Source organism: Medicago sativa, chromosome 8 (genome assembly GCF_051527215.1).
Source record: "Medicago sativa cultivar Bolivia chromosome 8, Bolivia_mono, whole genome shotgun sequence".
Lineage (NCBI taxonomy): Eukaryota > Viridiplantae > Streptophyta > Magnoliopsida > Fabales > Fabaceae > Medicago > Medicago sativa.
The window spans coordinates 21,799,104-21,821,842 of NC_140756.1; the positions used below are offsets into that span (position 1 = coordinate 21,799,104).

The following is a 22,739-nucleotide window of genomic DNA, read 5'->3' on the forward strand; positions in this document are numbered from 1 at the left end:
TCTTCTTGAGTAGTTGGGTTTATTTATAATATTTGATGTTAAAAAAAAAAAAAAAGATGAGGTTGCAAAAAAATTTATGCAAACTCAGATTCATAAAAATTTATATGATGTTGGGCTAATTTTGATGAATTTATTGGTCCTTGAGAGATAAGAAGATGAAGATCGAGTTATTTAAAAAAATAATTTAAGTTGTTAATTTTTAATTTTTTGGAATTTTTTTCTTATGATGATGATGAAAAGTGATTTGAAGATGAAGAATAATATTTAGGAAGAAGGGTGTTGATAATGATAGATGAAGATGAAAATGATGGTTGTGTGGTGATTAAAGAGTAGGTTTATTTATTTTTATTGTTTTAGAATTTTCTGGATTTTATTGATGAAGTTGTTGTTGAAGATCATTAAGAAATGAAGGAAGAGACGAGGGAAGAAGATGAATGGATTTGATTAGATGCTAGTGGTTCACGGTAAAGTACAATAGACCCTACATGATTCAACGGCCTTCTTTTAAAGAAAAAAAATTAAATGTTTAAGATTAAAAAATTTAGTGAGGCATATTGTGGACCATCTTTAAATATGGTTCACCTTAGACATTTGACGTTAAAAACTAACGGATAGGACCAAAAGAGGTAACGGAAGAAGAGTTATGGAACCAAATTGAGACATTTTATAGTTAGGGGATCAAACTGAAAACCAAAAATAAGTTAAGGGACCAAATGATATATTAAGCTTTTTTTTTTAATTAGGTAAGAGATGATGATTTTTATGTTGTATATAGTAATCTCTATTAAAGGGGGGTGTGATACCAAATTTAGTTTAATATTCCATTATAATTTGTTTGTCCCTTAAAAAAACCAAACAAAAGCTACTTTCAACCGGTAAAACTGCCACGTATGGGTTACAACACAACTTTCCCATCATGGGAAAACTTTCCACTTTCCCATCACAAACGCCACCTTTAACTAATGTTTTAAAATACATATAAAATAAAAGTGTCAATTTCTCAATCCTAGGTAGATACAATGACATGGATTTTGAATATTTGTTTATCTGAATTCCTACTTTATGATTATATATATATAAAAAAAGTTAACAGGTAGCCCAGCTGTAGGCATCAATAATAAAGTTAAATAGATATTAAAAAATAAATCAGCTATACATAAACGATGGCTACGTTCATTTTGTACATCCATAGCTTCTAAATCCCCTGCTTTCTCATGTTTGCAACAAGTCCCTTATAGGAGGATTCAACTCACAAGCATGAACAAGAACAAGAAATATCTGAAACTCTTATGTGGCAGTTCTAATCAAAAGAAGCGGCGTATGTTCTCCAAGAAAGCTAAAGTTACTTGCTTAGTGGGCACTTTGTGTGCTTTTGCTGTCTGGACTGTGAGTGAGTTCTGCATATAAAGTACCTTTCTTTTTAGGGTTAATATATGTTTACTGAATTCCGGTTTACCCCCTATAAAAAAAATTATTTAGATTTCAACCCTGTAATTTGAAGATTTTTGGTTATTGACCTTCATGAATTTTGACTGTACAAAATCAATGATATGACAGAGGGTAAACTGAAATTCTCTCAAATTACAGGGGGCGAAAGTACCTTAAATTTTGTAATTTGATGCCATGAAAGTCCAAAATAAAAAAATCGTCAAATTACAATGTTGAAATCTAAACAATTTTTTTTTCCAGGGGGTAAACCGAAAATCACTAATATTATAGGGGGTAAACATATATTAACCCTTCTTTTTATATAGCAATATCCAGTATTAATATACTGTTTATTTTTTTTTTATTTCTTGTTTTTTCATTGTTATGAAACATAAAATCATATATATATATATATATATATATATATGTATATGTATATATCACTGTTTCGGTCTAGGCCATGACCCAATCCAGTTAGGATCCAAGTACAAGTGAAATCCAACACATGACAGACTCATCATGGACGCCCGTTAGATCCCACTGAATCGCAGTTCAGACCATTAATCTGGATCATTCAGTCTATATCCAATGTTGGGACTATCCATAAATCATTACAAGTGTCCATTGAGGAGACCTATCCAGGTGAAGGCCTAACAACAAAAAACCTTACTTATCCCTTACAAATATTATTGCACAACATCGGGTCAGTTACCTTACCCCTTACCCTAATATTTGCCTCAATATCTTGACCACTCACTCACTTGAGCATTGGAGCACGTGCATGTACATCATCCCCCTTCTGTGGAGAAGGACTCACAGAGGACCTACGGCATGTTCCTTCCTCTTTGCAACAACACTTATCTCCCACACCATCTTCCTTAGGTTCTAAAGGGTTAGTGGCGACTTCACTTGGGACAAAACCCTAGTAACAATCTCTTCTGCAAACAAGATCGTTAACACACGTTCAGTCCGCCACAACGCTAACAACGATGAAGCCCATATCTAGGGAATGGATGACATTGTAGCGTAATCGTCCTCCCTTATGGATCCTAACCAAATGGGCGCAAGTCTAGTCCTCTTCCCCGTGATACCAAGAAACAACAACTCTCGATGGCGATAGTTCCTACGAAAAATCAAATTCCAACAACAAATATAATCCTGACATTTCAATGAGTGATGAATCAACAACCTCTGACACCAGACTCTGAGTCGCGGCTCAGAACATCAAGATCGAAGAGAACCCACATGTGTCAGCCCAAAACATTAGGATCCAAGAGAATCCACAGACAAATGACACCCCACAGACGAATAATCAACTCCAAGATCTCATAGCAACACTGCAACACCAAGTCAAAATGATAACGACTTAGAGAGAGGGCTTGGACTGTGTGAAATCTGGCCAGATCAAGCCAAACATCGAAGAACCAAACTCAGGGCACGTCCTTCTTTGTTTCGATAATACTACGAGCACCACTACTCTGACCTCAATGCGAAAACAAACCGCGTTCGCCTCGGGCCAAGTTCAGGAGAACAGACAAAGAAGGGAAGAAAAGAGGCAACTAAGAAGATAGTAGCCTTCCGTTACTGATGGTCGGATTTAGGCAAGTGTACCAAATCATTTACCAAGTAATAAAGTGTAAGTAGAGTATCATATCCACATGGATTGTCATTCAAACTATGCAATTTATGTTACTTATTTGGAAACAATTAAAATAAAATAAGGATAAGGGTTTAGAGTTTTCCAATTTAATATGTTTGCAACAGAGTAAAGTTTACCTGTTTTGATTACAAAATGTTAGCGGCAGTTAGGATTCTCCTCTCTATTTATTTGTTGGAATTACATAACAATAAAGTCTTATTCAGCTTTTAACGTGTCCTATTCAAGTGATGAGTTCAAGGGGTTTTACTACCTATCATCTGTCGAGTTGCACCTTTTGATCACACGAGTAGGTACGCGTGGGGTCTTACTCTCTCATAGACATGGGATCATTCCCCTCTAAATGTCTGTTACAACCATTACACAGTAGTTTCTACGGGTTCCGGTGTTTAGGGTTGTCAGTCTTATAGAGGGATACACTTACGTTTGGAGGTTTACGTGTAGGTTCTTACTTTCTTAGAGGTATTTGAAATAATGACGGATAATAGGGTTCCTAAATTCAAAGTATCCTAAAGGTTCCCTCGCCTATTGTATCTTAGAAGGACATAGCACACTCTCCCTCTCGGTAGTTCTACATATGGGCAACCGTATCAGCGTCTACCTTACCAAGGTGTGAGGAGAATGAAGTTACTGGGCTGATTTAAGTCGTGAAGTCATTTTTTTCCCTAATTAGATTAGTTACTTCATGATTTGGGTAGGTATGCACCAATATTAGGTATGTCACCTTCCTAAGTACCATTATCTCAGGGGTTTCTGTTTCCCTAATTACTAATTAGTTACTTCCTGATTAAGACATGTATACACCAATATTAGGTATGTCACCTCCCTAAGTGCCTGTATATCAGGGTTATGCTTTAGAGGAGACAAATCTTATGCATGACAGTAAAATTAAATAGCTTTCAAAAAGTAATTGAATAAATACTTTAAATTAAATAAATTATCCAACAAATAGAATAGAGGTTCATCTTAAAACCCTAGCCTAAAAAGATTTAGTCACACATGGTAACTAAAGACAATTTACAAAATAAATAAAGGTATCCACTTTCAATATAAGAAGATCTTCCTCAACCTGGTCTAAAAAAAAATTGTTAAGGGTTGCTATCTTGATAACATGAGGGATACATGCAACAACTTCCTCATGTCTCCAGATATCCCTAAGGCTAGCAACTATGTTGATCAATTCTTGAAGATTTGCTTGAGTGGCAGGCAAAATCCGAAAAAGGAAAGAACTAAATTGGAAGCGGAACCAGGTTATTTCGGTGAACGACTCCCTCAGGTCGAGCCATACCCTCTTGATCATCTCTCATTCTCCTGGGCTGAGAAACATAAGGGTTACGGGGCCATTGAACGAGATCCTTGAGATACCCCACCCATCTTGTTATGTGGAGTGGCCATATCAGACGAACACAAACACTCCAGAACACTAAGGGTGTTGACATTTTTTCTACTACAGACAAAGAAGATTACGAATGACGATAAGTATAAAGTCAGGCCTAATACATTAGGTATAACAAAGAAAACCAAAATGTCAGATAGACCAATAAGCTCTTTCTCCTCGTCCACTGTCAAGCATTCCAACAGACTTGTTAGATTTATCCCTATCTTTTCTAATCTTATCCCCCAGTATGTTAGTCCTTCACACTAAATGGAGTAAATGTCCTTAAAAAGTCATTTAAAGCATTGTAAACCCTTTGTTGGACCTTATAGAGATCATTCCACACGTTAGGGAACCTACTCGCTTGTATAAAAGGGTCAACTGACTAAGAATTTTGGAAAACGGGTGAACACTCAGCGAGCGTGTCATCTCCAAGATTGACTACGAGCCCTTCAACATGCCTACATATAGTTTTGCAAGTCGCGACTATCACCAGTTTGAAAACTATATAATGATGCATGAAATTTTCAATATACCCCTTAAAGGTATCGTAAAATTAAGTGGTTAGTCAAATGAAAGGAGTACCCGACAATGGGTCCCTCATCAAGTCTTCCATTGGGGTTAAAAAAGTGAAAAAGGACTTCATCCATGCTTCGACGTTGTTGCACCGACAAGAAAGAAATAATGCCTTCATGTAACCCTAACATTGAGGATCGAGCTGAGAAGGACCCACCTTCAAACGGTTCAAAATCCATACTTGGAAATCTAAAAAGGGAAGGACAACCTTAATCTTTATCAAAAAACACTCAGACAACATAAATACGCAATGTTGAATGCAAATATGTTATTCAAAAGGTGAGGCCTCCATGAATCAATCATCTAGAGACATTGAAATCACATCCGATAAACACTTGATGAACCCCTTAGAATCCCCAAAGATAGAAGGCTGGCCCAAGATCTCTTCTCTAACAAGTGGAAACTATCACCAGTACCATCAAGAATATCAAGCCCACCACGAGGGTACACTATTTTCTTAGTCATAACCGCGAATCTGTCCATAAAAGAAGAAAACCATGATTAAACAAATGAAATTAAGGAGCCCTACCGCTCGGTCCTAGCAGTAATGGTCAATCGATGCCGTCCTTAACAATCACGAAATCACATCTATGACTGTCAACAACGACTCAGAGGGAATACATACCTATCGTCTCCAACCTGATAATCACAAGGATAAAGATCATCCCAAATCCTACCCAAAATGATTCAATCACATGAAACTTACCCAAAAATCGACCAAACACTATGCAAGATTGTCTAGAAATTATACTTATCATCGCATGCATGATTGAAACAAGGGTTAAACCCCAAACAACACAAGCATTCATACAAGGCACATGTAGAGGAAGATAGCTCGATGAAGATAAAGAGATCCCCTCATAGAGAGGCTAAGGCTAACCTTGTCTTCCACATGATTAAATTACAAAAAAAGGGGGAAAATCAAAATAACATATGATAACGAAAGAAGTTTCCAATACTTACTCAAAACGAATGTAGATGACTAACATATGGAATCCAAGCAATGAGAAGAAAACTTCTCTCTAAAGCTTCAACAAAGGCTTTGGTGATAGAGAATGATGAAGAATAATATGGAATACAAAAGAATAATGTGGAAGTCTCTAGAACACTAAAGAATAATATAGAAGTCTCTACAATATTAAAGAATAATAAGGAAGCTACTAGATACTCTACTAAATAAAATAAAATTAAGCACTAGGGAAATCTTAATGTTTCTAGATCCTAGAGTATCCATGTCTCTGGACTTTTCTTTGTAATCAATGTTTCTATATATTTCTAGTTTGTAATTTAGAGCCTTCCTAAGAGTAGTATAAATAAGGCTCACCACCAAGTGTTTAGTCATACTCAAACATACTCAACAATTGAAACATTCAAATAATAATATCTTTCTTTGAGAATAATAGAGAGTTTCTCTATTTTCTCTACCTTTCCTTTTTGTCCCCAAGCCATTTGGAAAATAGGACACTTGGTAGAAATAGAAATAGAAAGTATGAAAATGTTAAAAACACCCAAATAGGTTACACAACCTATTCAAATTCCAAAATTTCCAATGATTGGGCTCACAAGAAAGTGAAAAATGACCATTAAATAGTTATGATACTTCCAAAATGGAACCTCGAAGAAATGCCTCATCTCATTCAAGCCACACTAACCTTTACTTAGATAAATGCAACGAGTGAGACATGATTAAACGGAGGTTCATGAATCTGGTAACACATGTTTCAAGCTAGCTACAACATAAACACCCTTATCACCTACTCCCCCTGTCTCACAATTATTGTCTTTTTAACATTTTTCCCTTTTCTCAAAATAATTGTCACTTTACAATACCAATGTAACATTTATTATTCATTTCCATTATTATACCCTTATTTATTGAATTTCATCCAACTTAACTACTCTACTAACTACAATTAATAAGAGTGTTTTAGTAAATGCTACTAATTTTACCATTGAAATCAACACAATTAATTATTTCCTTAATAATCGTGCACAAACCTTAAACGACTAATATTTTGAGACAGAGGGAGTAACATCTAGCGGACCTTAAAAGGCCAAAAGTTATGGATGTAAAAATGTGTGAAATCCGCACCAAATACCGCACGTTAAAGTGGGCCCAAATAAAGGCAACAATCCAGATAAAGGTCGTTGAATCATGATCACCAAAGACAATGATTCAGATCACGAGAAAACTTTCCCCTATCTCTCGTATGCCGAACTCCAAATGACTTAAAACAAGCTACAATCTGACTCCCTCGGTTTATAGCTTGGAGGGTAACTGTTCCAAACTAGTCCAAGGCCCAATCCAGGTAAGGATCCAAGTCCAACTGGAGTTTAATGCATTGTGGGTTCATATCATGGACACGTCATAGATCATAGTAGATCATGGTTCAGACCGTTAATTTTTGGACAATCCAATATGAATTCAATGACGTTACTATCCATAGATCATTACAAGTGTCCCTAGAGAACACCTATCCAGGTGAAGGCCTAACAACCAATAACCCTACTTATCCCTCATAAATACTAATGCACAACATTGAGTTAGGTATCTAATGTTTTACCCTAGTATTTGTCTCAATGTTTTGACCACACACTGACTTAAACATCGAAGCACTCAGTGGACCTATCACAAATTTCTCCCTCCTTGTAGCAACAATCTGACTCCCTCGGTTTGTAGCTTGGTGGGTAATTGTTCCAAACTAGTCCAAGGCCCAATCCAGGTTAGGATCCAAGTCCAACTGGAATTTAATGCATTGTGGGTTCATATCATGGACACGTCATAGATCATAGTAGATCATGGTCCAGACCGTTAATTTTTGGACAGTCCAGTATGAATTCAATGACGTGACTATCCATAGATCATTACAAGTGTCCCTAGAGAGCACCTATCCAGGTGGCCTAACAACTAATAACCCTACTTATCCCTCATAAATACTAATGCACAACATTGAGTTAGGTATCTAACGTATGTCTTGACCACACACTGACTTAAACATCGAAGCACTCAGTGGACCTATCACGAATTTCTCCCTCCTTGTAGCAACAAACTACATTGGACCTATCACAAATTTATACTCTAATAGAGAATGACTCCCAACAGACCACAGTGGATCTATCACAGATTTTTCCCTCCTTGTAGCAACACTTAACCTTCATACCATCTACCTTAGGTCTGAAAGGTTCAATAACAAAATTTAGGCTCAATTTAATTATGTTAGGAATGACCAAGGACACTTAAAAATAGAAACTACCCTTTTAGCTATTTCATTGATAGGTATCTTTTAAAAAAAAAATATTGAATGGTATATCGCTTTTTTCTTTGATTAATTGTTGATTTTAACCTTAGAATTGCAGCATCTTTATCATTATGTCAACATTCTTTTTACACTAAGTTAGAGCTATTAGCATTTCTAAGCATAAATCAATGTTATGACATATAATTGATCTAGGAAGGAGCTAGTCTAATGTTGGGAACTTTTTTATCTATGAAAAAATGTTAATATTTTCTCCAGCTAAGTCTGATATAGAATTATTTTTGAAGTACGTATTTGCAGGTGTTTTCATTCCAATCAACCACAAATACAGTCCCCACAACCAAGAAGATTTTCTTCTTAGTTGCATAAAAGGAAAATCTTTCAGGCAAACATGTTTAAGAGACTACCCTACAACACATAACCCAACAAATCTTACCAACCATGTTTGTCCCTCATACTTTAGATGGATCCATGAAGATCTAAAACCATGGAGAGAAAAAGGGATCACAGGGAACATGTTGGAGGGTGCAAAAAGGACAGCACATTTCAAGCTTGTGATTGTGGATGGAAAGATGTATGTGGAGAAGTATAAGAAGGCATACCAGACAAGAGATGTGTTTACTTTGTGGGGTATTTTGCAATTATTAAGATTTTACCCTGGCAAGTTGCCTGATTTGGAACTTATGTTTGATTGTAAAGATAAGCCTGTTGTGCCTATGGATAAGTTTCAAGGTCCAAATGCTAAACCACCTCCTTTGTTTAGATATTGTTCAAATCAATGGAGCTTGGATATTGTCTTTCCTGATTGGTCCTTTTGGGGATGGTAAATGTTAAACCAACTTTCTTCCTTCTTTTTATTTATTTACTTACTTATTTATTTATTTCATACTATATAAGACTCTATTAATCAAGGAAGATGTTCTTTCGACACCCATAACTCAATTGACCACTTGTGAGAGAAAGCAACAAAGAGACTAATGTTGTAGATGTCATATGTTAGTGATGTGATAAAAAAATATATTTATATTTATACACCGGTCCCTCATAACACTCATGATGTAAGACTAATAGTAAGAGAAAGAGTCTATATCCAATCATTCTCTCGGAGAGGATCCTTTCAATTTATTTTCCTCATGTTTGCTCATGTGTTTAGATCTCAATCATTAAAATTTACTTTTTGCTAAAAAAATAAATAAAATCCCCCTCATTTAGATTGGATGATGGGGATTTCAATAGACCCTCATGTTACATGAGAGGATCGATTCCCAAAATCAAAAGGTGTCTATCAATATTTTCCCTAAAAAAAAATCAAAGATAAAGAGAAAATAAGTTATTGAATAGGTGTCTAGAAAATTGAGGTGTATAAATATAATAGTTGATTGATTAAATGACGAAGATTAAGAAAATTGATATATTGAATTTTATTAACTACCATTATTTTACATATATATCTTTCATGAGAGACTTTGGTCTTTGTTTCTAACTTTCTATCATGGTATATGTTATATATTGCAGGAAAAAAAAATGTAACATAATTTATAGTATGTTGATGGCTAAATTACATCATGGGTCCTTTAAGTTTGAAGTTTGTAACACATGGGTCCTTTAAGTTGTTTTGGTTACACATAAGTCATTTATGTTTGAGGTTCGTAACATATAAGTCTTTTAAGTTATTTTGATCACACAGAAGTCCTTTAAATTTGATCACCAAAATAACTTAAAGGACCGATCTATTACAAGCCTCAAACTTAAAGGATCCCTAGTGTAATTTAGCCTATGTTGATAATACAAATGAAAATTTAAAAGAGATCTTTTAAAGTGGTACAACGAAACATCTCGAAAAGTTATTTTATCTAAGTAAAAAGTTGGTAATAGGTTTAAGAGCTCTTATACATAAACAACCTTAGGTGACATACACTCATTTACACCCACACACATTTGTGACATGTGGCAAAAACATTGGAAGAAGATATGAAAAGGGGTGGTGATGTGATGTGAAATTACTAAAATACCCCTGTCACATGAGGTGTACATGAGAGGTGTATAAAAAAGGGTGTCTACCTATCTTTTTCCTAGGTTTAATTACGGTGTACCAATATATTTTAGATTACGGAAAGAAGTGTAGTGATATTTGAACAACTCATTTTAGACAACTTATGTGACAACTTTTTTTCTCTCTCTCTCTCTTTTCATTGGTCAAAAACAATGGAGAGAGAAAAAAGAAGAGGGAGAATAAGAGTATAATGTGAGTATGAGAAAGAAAGTTGTCAAAAAGTTGTAAAAAATGGTTGTACAAATATCATTTCTCCGGAAAGAAATAATTATACACCCGCCACAACCAAAGTTTAATTTTTTTTTTTTTTTTTGAAGAAGCTAAATTAGCCCACCCAAATTGACACCTGAGAATCAAACCTGAGACTTCGGGGACGAGCACACTCCCAGATCCCAAGCCAATACCACTAGGCCAACCCAAGTGGGTTACCAAAGTTTAAATTTTAAATTTAAGAAGTATCTACATCTAATGTCAAGCATGTCTTTAATAAAATTACCTCCAATAGAGATGATCTATAAAATAATAATAGCTTTAAGGTAGTCTATAGCAAGAATTTGAACGGTGATATGGATTTTTTATGGGTATGTCTCTAGGTAGATCTCCCTGAACAAAAACTCTAGGTAGATGAAATCATAGTTGGTATATTTATATAATAGTTACCATTAAAAGGTATATACCTCGCATTTGTAAAAAATAAAGTTACAGCTAGTTTTTTTTGTTTTTATTTAAGAGGCTAGTTGCTTTATTTGATATGGTGCTATTATGAAATACTGACATATTGTATCATATTTGTAACGGTGTTAGCTGAACAAATTCGGTGCTCATGTTGAAAATATACTTTGCTCTTCAACTTCATTGGGATAAAGGATGTCAAACGCTTTCTCTTAAATCTACTCGGTTATTGCAGTATCATTGGTTAATAACCATCGATCCATCCTTGCTTTTCTATTATCTCCCTCATTAATCACCTTATGATGAAGGATTAAATTAACGTTTTTCATATTTATAGACAAGCAAACCAGGTAGTTTACTGACTTGCGGGATATGTCCTTTCAAAACCTACGGGTATCTACTATTTAGATCACCCATCGTTGGGTTGTGTTAACCTTTTATAGCAAGATGTTACAAATGTCTATTTTAAAAGTCGTATTCATTTGTAGTTTGGCTAACGGTCTCCCATGTATGAATTTTTTATTTTTTTTTAAATTGTGGTCGTATACACTTTTCGTAAGCTCATCATGTAAATTGTAATAAATTATCGAATAAAATTATAGTCAATCAAGTGATTGAATTCAAGTGGTTAATGAACTTCCATTAAGGCGAATCATTTAGGAGAATCTGAATTCAATTCATGGCGGAAACAATTCTTATCTCATCTTGCTATTATTAAACCCTTCTTTTCTTAACATTCTTTACTTTTAACAGGGCAGATACTAATATAAAGCCATGGAACAATATCCTTAAAGATATAAAAGAAGGGAACAAAAAGACCAAGTGGAAGGATAGAGTACCTTATGCTTACTGGAAGGGAAACCCTTATGTTGCTCCAACTAGGCAAAACCTTCTACAATGCAATGTTACATTAGAAAATGATTGGAACACTCTCCTTTACATACAGGTACCTTTTTCCCCATCAATTATTGATACATTTGTCCTAAAATTAACATTATCAAAGACAAATTAAGGTAATGTGTATATTTGGATCACAGGACTGGATACAAGAATCTAATCAAGGTTTCAACAAATCCAACTTAGGGGACCAATGTACTCATAGGTAGGTGATGCAAAGATCTCTTTAGTGAAAAGGACAATTTTTATGCAAGACTGGCATGATTAAATTTGAGTATATAACTATGTGTAGATACTAAAAATTAAAACTAATTTATTGATCACATCACAGCTATAAAAAATCACATGACATTTTTGTTTCAATTTTAACTATTCATAATATGATCCGAAGATCAAGATTCACTTCTCAGTCTCTCAAAAAAAAAATGAACTTCCAATTTGACGCGCATGTTAAAATTAGTTGAATTACGTTTAAACATGATTCAACTAATTCTAACAACGACACCGATATATAACTAACTCTTAACATACACATGTATGGGGACATAAAATGATACATGTGATTTTGGCTTGGCACAGGTACAAGATATACATAGAAGGATGGGCTTGGTCAGTTAGTGAAAAATACATTATGGCATGTGATTCCATGACATTATATGTAAAGTCCAATTACCATGATTTTTTCATAAGAGGCATGGTTCCCTTACAACATTATTGGCCTATTAGAGACAATAGTAAATGCACCTCTCTTAAATTTGCTGTGGAATGGGGCAACAATCACACTCATAAGGTACAAAAACTTTCATTTTACCACATTCTTCAAATGAGCAAGACATACCTATGATTTTATTTTACTTTGACTTGGTAGATATAAAAATATGCCATGAAATTTTTTTGTTACATTTTTTCTCATATTCCCTTAAAATATCTAACAGGCACAGTCAATAGGAGAGGCTGGTAGCAAATTCATACAAGAGGACTTAGACATGAAAAATGTATACAATTACATGTTTCATCTACTAAATGAATATGCAAAGCTTTTGAAGTTCAAACCAACTATACCTAGAGGAGCTGTGGAAATTTGTCCTGAAAAATTAATGACATGTGATGTAATGGGTGGTAACAAAAGGAGGTTCATGGAAGAGTCAATGGTGAAGGTTGCTAGTGATTCAAATCCATGCACTATTCCTCCTCCATATGATCCTTTAGATTTAGAAGAATTTTTAGGGAGAAAAGCTAATTCAATAATGCAGGTAGAAATTTGGGAAGATGAATATTGGCAGAGTAAAAACAAGGGACAATAATTTTTGCTTAGTTGTTCCTTTTTTTTATTTATTTATTTATTTATTTTTTTAAAATAGGAATAGAAATTCACATTCTTGTTTTTGTAGTTCCTTTTTCTATCCTAAAGGATGATAAGTGTATATGCAATTGCTCTAAGATTTTATGACAGGTTTGATAGTTGATAGACATTTGGCAAGTGCACCAAATACTATCGAAATAGTAAAAATATCGATCCCACGAAGACTGTTTTTAACTTCAATAATTCAATTGCGTTATAGAAATAGGATGTGTAAAGTTTATTTTTAGTTTGCCACTGGCAGTAGATTTGGTTTGATTTTAATTAAATCAAGTAACAGAAAATAAAGATTTGATTAAGAAAATATGAGAGAAAGATGAGATCAGATCCTTCGAATCCTCTAAGTTCCCCTAATTGGTCTACTGCACCTATTTGTTATGAATCCTCTTCTAATTTACGATGATTAACAAAATAGCCCTAATTAATCCCTTGAGTTAGGACCCTCTTCTTAAACTACAGCCCCTAATTCCTTAGGTGGTCTAATAATTCTTGAAGGTTTTACCGAACGTTAACCTATTATCACTAACAAACGATTATCTATTCCTAGACTACCCCTGTTTATTGGAACAATTCAATTAGGTCTAAGTCGAAAGCCATGGTCAGTGGTCATTCGTTCTCACGAAATCAAGTTATATGTGATCAAGATATAAAAAGCATTAAGAACAATTGAATTGAATAAACTAGAATTGAATTCATAAACAAAATAGAGTTTCACAGCAACATGTGTCAATTAGGGTTACAAAGATTCATCTCGGATCTAATCTCTAAGAGATTTTGTCATAATCGAGTTTACAAATAGCATAATCAATGATTGAAGTAAAACATACATGAATTGGTAAAAGGTTGAAGAAATCGCCCTTCTAGCCGTCTCCGATGTCTCAAAATCGCACTTTGCTCTCCAAAATCGTAACCCTTGTTCTTCAGATTGAGTGCAGTATTTATAGAAGTCATGGGCCTGACCCATCAAAATCGCGCCGCGCCTTGTATAATGGCGTGCCGCGATTTCCCTCAAACAGGGAGGTTGTAATTTCGCTTCAAAAATCGCAGCACGGCTTGAAATTGGCGTGGCGCGATTTGCTTCAAACAGACTTCAATATTTCAGCTTTTTGCACTCCAGAACAGTATAAATTGCATGAGAACTCTATCAAAATGTCACAATAAGTCCTAAAAATTACGTAATGACAGCATGTCATCAATAGTGATGATGATACGTAGGACTGTTAAATTATCATTTTCTATTGGTGCGTTAAATATTGAATTTAAGCAAGCTATGATCGGTTTTATCATATCTGTCTGGTTATCCTGTACACCAAACGGGCCATTAATGTTTTGGTTTAGGAAGGAAATTAAATCGATTTCAACTGTTATGAAAATTTGGCAAAACTGAACCAAACCATTATAAAAGTTGAGTGCACCGATTTTTTTAATTTCGAACCGAATCTGAACCGCCTTTAAAAAATAAAACCGAATTGATTATAAAAGTTGAGTGCACCGATTTTTTAATTTCGAACTGAATCTGAACCGCCTTTAAAAAATAAAACCGAATTGATTTTTTGTGTAATGAACCGTACAAAATTGCTTTTACAATATTAATTAAATTATTAAAGTTGAAAAAATCAAACCAAATTGAATACTATAACTTAAAAAAAACCCAAAAAAAAGGGTTAAATATGTTTTTGGTCCTTATAAATATGTCAACTTTTTGTTTTAGTCCCTTTAAAAAATTTCTTCAGCTTTAAGCCCCTGCAAAATTTTCCATCTTTACTTTTGGTCCTTACTTTAAAGTAAACTCATATGTAGATTTCGTGTTTTTGAATAAAATTTTGCAAAAAAATTCATAATATTATAAGAATCTCTCCCAAAAAAATTGGAATTTTTTAACAAAACATGAATTTAATATGAATTTTTATATTTTTTACTGTAAAAAATTTATATTTAATCTGTGTTTTGTTAAAAAATTCTAACTTTTTATGGTAATTATTTTTATAATACCAAAAGTAGTGATTGAAAATTTTATAAGGACTAAAAGTTGAAGGAAAATTTTAGAGGGATTAAAACGAAAAATTGGTATATTTATAGGGATCAAAAACATATTTAACCAAAAAAAAAACTAAATCGAATCTTTTAATTGAACCACGCGGCAGGGAATCAAATTGTGACATATAGTTCATGAACTGGTTCAGTTCAGTTGTGAATTGTCGGTCAAAATGTAGTATTATTTGTCAAAAAAATACTTATATATCAACAACTTATATTGTGCCCTCAAAAAAACAACTTATATAGTAACCTTTCAAGCCTTTGGAAGAAAAAAAAAAACTTATGTCCTTCCAAAACAACAGTTTTAAGTTTTAAACATGACAAATATTTATATGAAATGGATTTTTAATTAAAAATGAGTAATGATATTTTGACATCCATTTGATGACAACTTTGTTGACAACCTTGTTTTTCTCACTTCTTATTGGTCAAAAACAATGGAGAGAGAAAAAGGAAGAGAGAGGATAACAACATCACGTGAATATGAGAGAGAGAAAGTTGTCGTGATTGTCAAAATATCATTTCTAATTAAAAATTGACTCAAACAAATTTTCCGATACCAATTTCCATGCAATAGAACAACTACACAACTTTTGACTAGGGGATAAAAGCTAAGGTAGGTCCCATCAGGATCAAGGTACTCACCATAACCTCATTATGATTCTGTTAGTTTTGCTTTGTGTGAATTGAAAATTGCTTAATGATCATCTATGTATGTGATTCTGACCTTATGGCTGATGATGTTATCTCAATTTAGTCTACACCCCAATTTGCTATTTTCACCTCACTCTAACTATTATCATATGGTCAATTATAATTTTTAGTTTTGATCAACGGTTTATGTCCAATTTTGATTATTTTTGCAGTCTTCTGTAGTGGGCCATGAGTCAATTATTATTTCTATCAAAGGTTTAAAGAAAATCTTAATTTGATGTGTGTGTGTGTGTGTCAATTTTATTTGGTTTGATATTATAGTTCCAGTATTTTCAGAAATTAAAGAGAAACCAAAATAGGATTTGTAAAACTGTTTCCTAGATGAGGTCTTTAAGGAATTGATTTGCATTCTCTCCGGTCAATCCACGGCCGTTAAATTAATCTTATTTGTGTCAGATTAATCTATTAATGCCCGATGTTTGGCTGGAGTGGCTGCAGAGGATTGAAATCGGTTGATTAAATAGCACATGACATCCTTTTTGTTCAATTGTGTGAAAATTTTACATACTGAAACTAACTTGGAGCCTGTTTGGATCGACTTTTATGAGCATATCTACTGACATAAACACTCGTGAAACTGTATGGGAGAACTTATGGAAACAACTTATGACATGTCCATAGGCTGTTTTCACCTTATTTCCATATAAGCTCTTCAAGATAGCTTATGAAAACAGATTATAAATTATATGGATACAGTTTGCTTTTATTTTATATTTGTTTAGATAAATATCTTATACATAAGCACTTATATGATAAGCGTTTATGCTAGGATAATGTTCCTTTTAGGTGATGTTTAGGGACCTAATCCCTTTGATGAATAACTTGCACCTTTGTTTTGCTTTTCATTTATCCAGTTTTTTTTCTAGAGATATTTGGACAGCTTTTGGATTCTATTTTTTTCATTTTGTCATTGTCATTCTTTTGCTAGCAGCGTCTCAATGGAAGTTGAAGCAATGGAAGTCCACGACAGAGAAGAGATTCATAATTGTTTGATAAAGCTGGTGAACTTATTGTTCCCTACCTTTTGTTGTCTTTTTAACTGTTGTTTCCATTGCAGCAACAATACCAACAATGTTGATATTACATTGCAGAGAAGTAATCCCAAAAGGCGAAGGGATAAGGTTTACATTGGCTGTGGAGCAGGATTTGGCGGTGACAGGCCTTTGGCTGCTCTTAAGTTGCTGCAAAGAGTCGAAGAACTAAATTATCTAGTCCTTGAATGCTTGGCGGAGCGTACTCTAGCCGAACGTTATCAAATCATGTTGTCTGGTGGTGATGGTTATGATTCTCAGAGTAGGTGTTTAATAATCAAACTAATTCATTTTTCCTTTTAAATTCAATAGGTTTTCGATTCTTCAATGTAATATTCATTCCTTGCAAATGCTTAAACACAATAACAGTTCCAGATGATTTTTATTCAGTGCTATTAATTAGCGGTGCAATAGCGTAGCAGAATTTTAACAAACTACTATTGATCTGTGATACACGATTTAGTACAAAGTTTTGTCAAATAGCGACAGTAGTAGTGTAATAACACTGTAGTGTAGCGGAATTTGAGCAAACCACTATTTTCAACTAATCGCGATTGGCAACACTGATTTTATTTTCTTTCTATCGTATACTCGGTGTTAGCCTTGCAGGCAAGACTTTCAGTTGTTACTGTCATGTCGTGCTCTTTTCTCATCTTAAGTTATGATTGTTGTAAAATTTTATATGCAGTTTCTAGCTGGATGAATATGCTGCTACCTCTGGCTTTGGAAAGAGGAACTTGCATAATTACCAATATGGGTGCTAGTAAGAATTTTTTAATTCTGCATTTGATGGATCATGTAACAATTGTTGATCATCAAAAGATATTATAAGTTCAGTGACACTTTTTGTAATGAATTTGATTTAAATTTGATGGACCTCATGGTTTCTTGTACTTGTTTTTCTAACTTGATTCATTCTTTGTTTCTAAAAGTGGATCCTCTGGGTGCTCAACAAAAGGTCTTGGAAATAGCTACCACACTAGGGCTTGATGTTTCTGTTGCTGTTGCTCATGAGGTGTCTGTTACAAATTTAGGTACTTAGATTTCCTTGCGAACTTTCCTTTGGTTAAAAAGCAATGTGTTAAGAGTCTCGCTTTATATGAGATATGGCCTGAAAATGAGTTCATAAATGGTAGGCATCCTCACCTTACAAGATGATTTTCTCGGGTTAAACCTAATTATGGGGAGGGGGGGTTATACAAACTAATTTCATATTTTGTTTACTTGCCTCTGAAATTTGTTTTCACTTTCTGTTACAAAGGCCTTTTTCTTTTTGGTAATTTTTACTGTTTTTAGCTCTTTGGTAGGTGCTTCTCTTAAATTGCTAATGTGTACTTTGGTTGTACTATCCTGCCTGTCACGTTATCATATATTTATTTATCAATGAAAGAAAATGGAATTGGAAATTTTCCTATTATTCTCCATGCTAAGTTCTACTACTTATATATACATATGCTCCTTTTCAGGTTCAGGATTTTCACCTACACAAAAATATATCATGGAGGGTGTAAGAATCTATTTTTATGTCTCTAGTAATTTTCCTTCAGTTGTCAAATTTCAGGGCTACATTCTGATTTGTTGAATCAAGTTAATTGATATTATGGATCACTCTTTTCCCCTTTGTTTATCTGTCTATAAAACTATGTAGAATCTGATAAAATTTTGTTATTCATGTATGCTTTCTCTACTTTACTCTTTTGTTAAGATGGATATGAAATTTGGCTGTAATATGCGAAGGGTATCAGCACCTACTTGGGAGCTTCTCCTATTGTTCACTGTCTTGAAAAGTACCAACCAAATGTGATAATTACATCAAGAATTGCAGATGCTGCTTTATTCTTAGCACCTATGGTATGATATCTGATCTGTTCTTTACTTCATATTTCCCATCTTTTGCTTGCTTTTCAAGTAACAGTTGAATTTTCATATGTAAAATATCAAGATTTTCTTTCAAATAATTTAAGACATCTTCTGCGGACATGCTAAATATCTTAGACCACAATACTATTAAGCATAAAATATTTTTCAAAAACACTACTAAGCGAAATATAGGATCATAAGAGCTGCAATGTTTACTTTAGTTCTCTGTAGCTAGGTTATCTGTTGGATAAAATTTTGAATGATTAGGTTGATATACATGTAGGTTTATGAACTAGGTTGGAACTGGGATGAGTTAGAGCATCTAGCTCAAGGATCTTTGGCTGGCCATCTTCTAGAATGTGGTTGCCAACTCACAGGGGGATATTTCATGCATCCAGGTCTGCTAATATTGCATATAGTTTGAGATCTAATCTAAGCTCTGAAGCACGGACACAAATATTGGATGTGACACTGACACGTCGACACTAATAATAATTTCCGAAAATTTTATAATTGAATGTAACCATATGTGTTGGTGTCAGATACCAACTCGTGTCGGACAACGGACACACTATCAATTTGATGTTTCGGTGCTATATCAAATATAAGTCATGTGTTGTGTAAATGGGATGACACTTTAAGTTCTGTCTTGTTTATTTTAGGCGACAAGTACCGAGATATGTCCTTTCAGCAACTACTGGATTTATCACTTCCTTATGCTGAAATCAGTTTCGATGGACAAGTGTGTGTGGCAAAGGCTGAAGGTAGTGGGGGAGTTTTAGATTTCAATACATGTGCTGAACAATTACTCTATGAAATTGGGGACCCCAGTGCTTATGTGACTCCTGATGTAGTAAGTTAGATTGTTTGTTATGAAGCACCAAACATCGATGATTTATGACTAAAGGGTAAAATATACAAAAATAGAACTCTTATCGTGTTCTATTACAGGTCATTGACTTCCAGGATGTGTCCTTCCGTCCATTATCAAGTTGTAGAGTTCTCTGTTCGGGTGCAAAATCATCTACTATACCAGTTCCAGATAAACTTCTGGAGTTGGTTCCAAAGGTAGATTTCTTATTCTCTTCATAATGAAAGTATTCACTTTTGCTATGAAGCACTTACACAAACACTGACATGACATTGACACAAGTGATACATAGCCTTTTGTATTTTTCCTACATTGTATTTCTTTTTAAGATTGATATTTATAGTATATCATTTTGTTCATTTGCTCTGAATGTTTCTTACAGGATTGTGGATGGAAAGGATGGGGAGAGATATCTTATGGAGGCTACAAATGCATTGAACGTGCTAAAGCAGCTGAATATCTAGTAAGCTTTGTATCCTATAGCAACCATTGTAGATCCATGTTCATGCTTCGTTATTATTTTTAAATTTATTTGATTCTACTGCTTGATAAGAGATACTACTATACGTATCCAGCTTACTACGAATTAATATTATATTATTCATTCTCTTTATTAGGTTAGATCATGGATGGAAGAAATATTTCCTGGTTTTAACGACCATATACTTTCTTATATAATTGGGCATGATAGCCTCAAAGCTGCTAGCAGCAACGGAAATGCTTCACCACAGACGAATACTGAAGATATTAGGTTACGCATGGATGGACTTTTTGAGCAGAGGGAACATGCCGTACAATTTACTAGAGAATTTACAGCGTTGTATACAAATGGACCCGCCGGTGGTGGCGGTATCAGGTCAATGTCCCTCTAAATTTAGTATTGCTACTGTTTGCTTGAAATTTTATTGGCCAGTTTTTATAGTTGATCTGTGTTGAATTGGTAATTGATGTTCTTTCAATTTGATAATTGTCAACCATATACTCTAGGGTTAGATATGTTTTTGGTCCCTACAAAACACACGCCGTAAAAGTTTCGTCCATACAAAAAATTTCTCCTAAGTTTGGTTCTCCACTTATTTCACGCTTCAAGAATTGGTCCCTACTGTGTTTTTTTTGTGCTGACTGAACAGACGAAAACCCATGTCAATGCTTGATCACATGGTCTTTTTTAAATGGTGTAGCGTTCATGTGGCAATTGAGTCAAGATTCTAATATTATTTAAATATTAAACTTTTTTTACTATTAATTTACCTTTTAAACCAATTAATTAAAATAACAAAAGAAAGTCCTAACTCGTGGATGGCACACTATTTAAAAAATTTCATGTGACAAGTATCGACCTGGATTTTTGTTTATTCAGTCAACAAAAAAAAAACGGCAGGAACCAGTTCACGAAATGTGACATAACTGAATTATCAGATTCTGCACTGGGTATTTGCCTGCAATTGCTAATATGAATGTTGTAATATTTGAGGCCATGTATTACTCCCGCGTTCTGTTAGTGACATCGTTCTGTTTTGAATGCAGTACTGGATATAAGAAAGAGATTCTTCTAGAAAAACATTTGGTACTCTCTTCTTCCCCTTCCTCTATTGGCCTTTCTTACATTTGAGCATATGTATGCATTAGGACTATACTTTATCACTTGGATCAAATAATTTAGTCCATTGAGCTCTTCCAAATTTTCAGTAAAACAATTTAGAGCCAAATATATTTTAATGGTACATTACTTGGTGTTTATTGTTCCATCAACATTATAAGAATGACTACTTGGAACACAATGATTCATAGTGTTTGGTTGCAGTGAAATGCCCTATGTAGCACCTACACTTCAGATTGAAGGAATGTCTAGCATGTATTAGTGTCCAAGAAAGACACGACACTGACATATGTGGTTACTTTAAAAAAAAAAAAATCTAGAATTATTACCAATGTCGTGTCTGGTGTCCATGTGTCTGTCCGTACTTCATGGGAAATGATCCTTCTGAACTGCTGCAATTGGATTATTAACTTAAACAATCAATGAAACATGTGGTTTCATGACATACAAAGTTTGCTTATGTTGTTGTACTAGTGATCTTACTGTTGGTTTCATAACCATGCTTTTAGACTCATCATAGCTAGGTTCTTCTTCAGGTTAGGCGGGAAGACGTTTTCTGGCGAATCGGGTTGAAGAGGAACACAAAAAGCCAGTCAAATAAAGTACTTGATCAAGAATACAATCTGAAGAACATATCAACATTGCAACGAAAGTCACAACCCGAAACCGATAAATCCTCCTCAGAATTTGTTTCACCTGGTAGAAGTTGCATACCTGCTCCATCAGGTCAGAAGATTCCGCTTTACAATGTAGCACATAGCAGAGCTGGAGATAAGGGAAACGACATCAATTTTTCTCTCATCCCACATTTTCCTCCTGATATCGAGAGGTTGAAACAAATTATCACATCTCAATGGGTAAAATCAGCGGTTTCACCTCTTCTGGATTTGTCCCCTTCTCTTGATTTAGATGCAAGAAATCAAAGAGATAAATGGATAAGTGAAAATGATAAAGTGGAGATATACGAAGTTAAGGGAATCCAATCGTTGAATATTGTTGTACGGAATGTCTTAGATGGTGGTGTCAACTGTTCGCGAAGAATTGACCGGCATGGAAAGACCATTTCAGATCTTATATTGTGCCAACAAGTTGTGTTGCCTCCTTGATTATAGCAATGTTTTAATGAGTTTAAGCTTGTGCTATGGTGATTATTATGGAAGTTTGAATGAAAAAGCATTGAAGTTTGGAACTTGTCTACTGAAGTAGAACACCTATATACTTTATTCAGAGTGGGAAAATAATCCGTTGTGTTCTTTATTATCTAAAGACTAATAAAAAAATGTACTATCTATTATAGTTGTAATAAGAAGCTATATTAAATATAGGTTTCATAAAAAACAATAACATTATA

General features: G+C 34.2%; 2 protein-coding genes across 10 annotated transcripts in view; both read left to right on the forward strand.

Annotated features, from left to right (window-relative positions):
- LOC146897811 (uncharacterized) overlaps window positions 1–22,726 on the forward strand; it is a 42,367-nt gene extending 19,641 nt beyond the window's left edge. For 2 of the 9 annotated variants that reach the window (XM_085735483.1, XM_085735489.1), the window contains exons 2-14: window positions 16,958–17,027; window positions 17,118–17,319; window positions 17,746–17,820; window positions 17,990–18,091; window positions 18,524–18,564; window positions 18,795–18,908; window positions 19,201–19,315; window positions 19,580–19,770; window positions 19,869–19,985; window positions 20,171–20,251; window positions 20,406–20,644; window positions 21,316–21,355; window positions 21,925–22,726. In XM_085735483.1, coding sequence (XP_085591609.1) covers window positions 16,965–17,027; window positions 17,118–17,319; window positions 17,746–17,820; window positions 17,990–18,091; window positions 18,524–18,564; window positions 18,795–18,908; window positions 19,201–19,315; window positions 19,580–19,770; window positions 19,869–19,985; window positions 20,171–20,251; window positions 20,406–20,644; window positions 21,316–21,355; window positions 21,925–22,494 — 1,950 coding nt within the window. In that variant the 5' untranslated portion in view covers window positions 16,958–16,964 and the 3' untranslated portion in view covers window positions 22,495–22,726. Of the gene's footprint in view, window positions 1–15,849; window positions 16,222–16,253; window positions 16,606–16,954; window positions 17,028–17,117; window positions 17,320–17,745; window positions 17,889–17,989; window positions 18,092–18,523; window positions 18,565–18,794; window positions 18,909–19,200; window positions 19,316–19,579; window positions 19,771–19,868; window positions 19,986–20,170; window positions 20,252–20,405; window positions 20,645–21,315; window positions 21,356–21,924 lie in introns of those variants that run through there. The other 7 variants (XM_085735484.1, XM_085735486.1, XM_085735491.1 and 4 more) reach the window with 7 other exon arrangements.
- On the forward strand, window positions 1,173–13,385 carry LOC146897813 (uncharacterized). Its single transcript, XM_085735492.1, has 6 exons — window positions 1,173–1,386; window positions 8,581–9,116; window positions 11,772–11,964; window positions 12,056–12,120; window positions 12,495–12,705; window positions 12,851–13,385. The coding sequence occupies exons 1-6, from the start codon at window positions 1,258–1,260 to the stop codon at window positions 13,217–13,219; spliced, it is 1,503 nt and encodes a 500-aa protein (XP_085591618.1). The 5' UTR covers window positions 1,173–1,257; the 3' UTR covers window positions 13,220–13,385.
- Window positions 22,727–22,739: the final 13 nt, after the last annotated feature.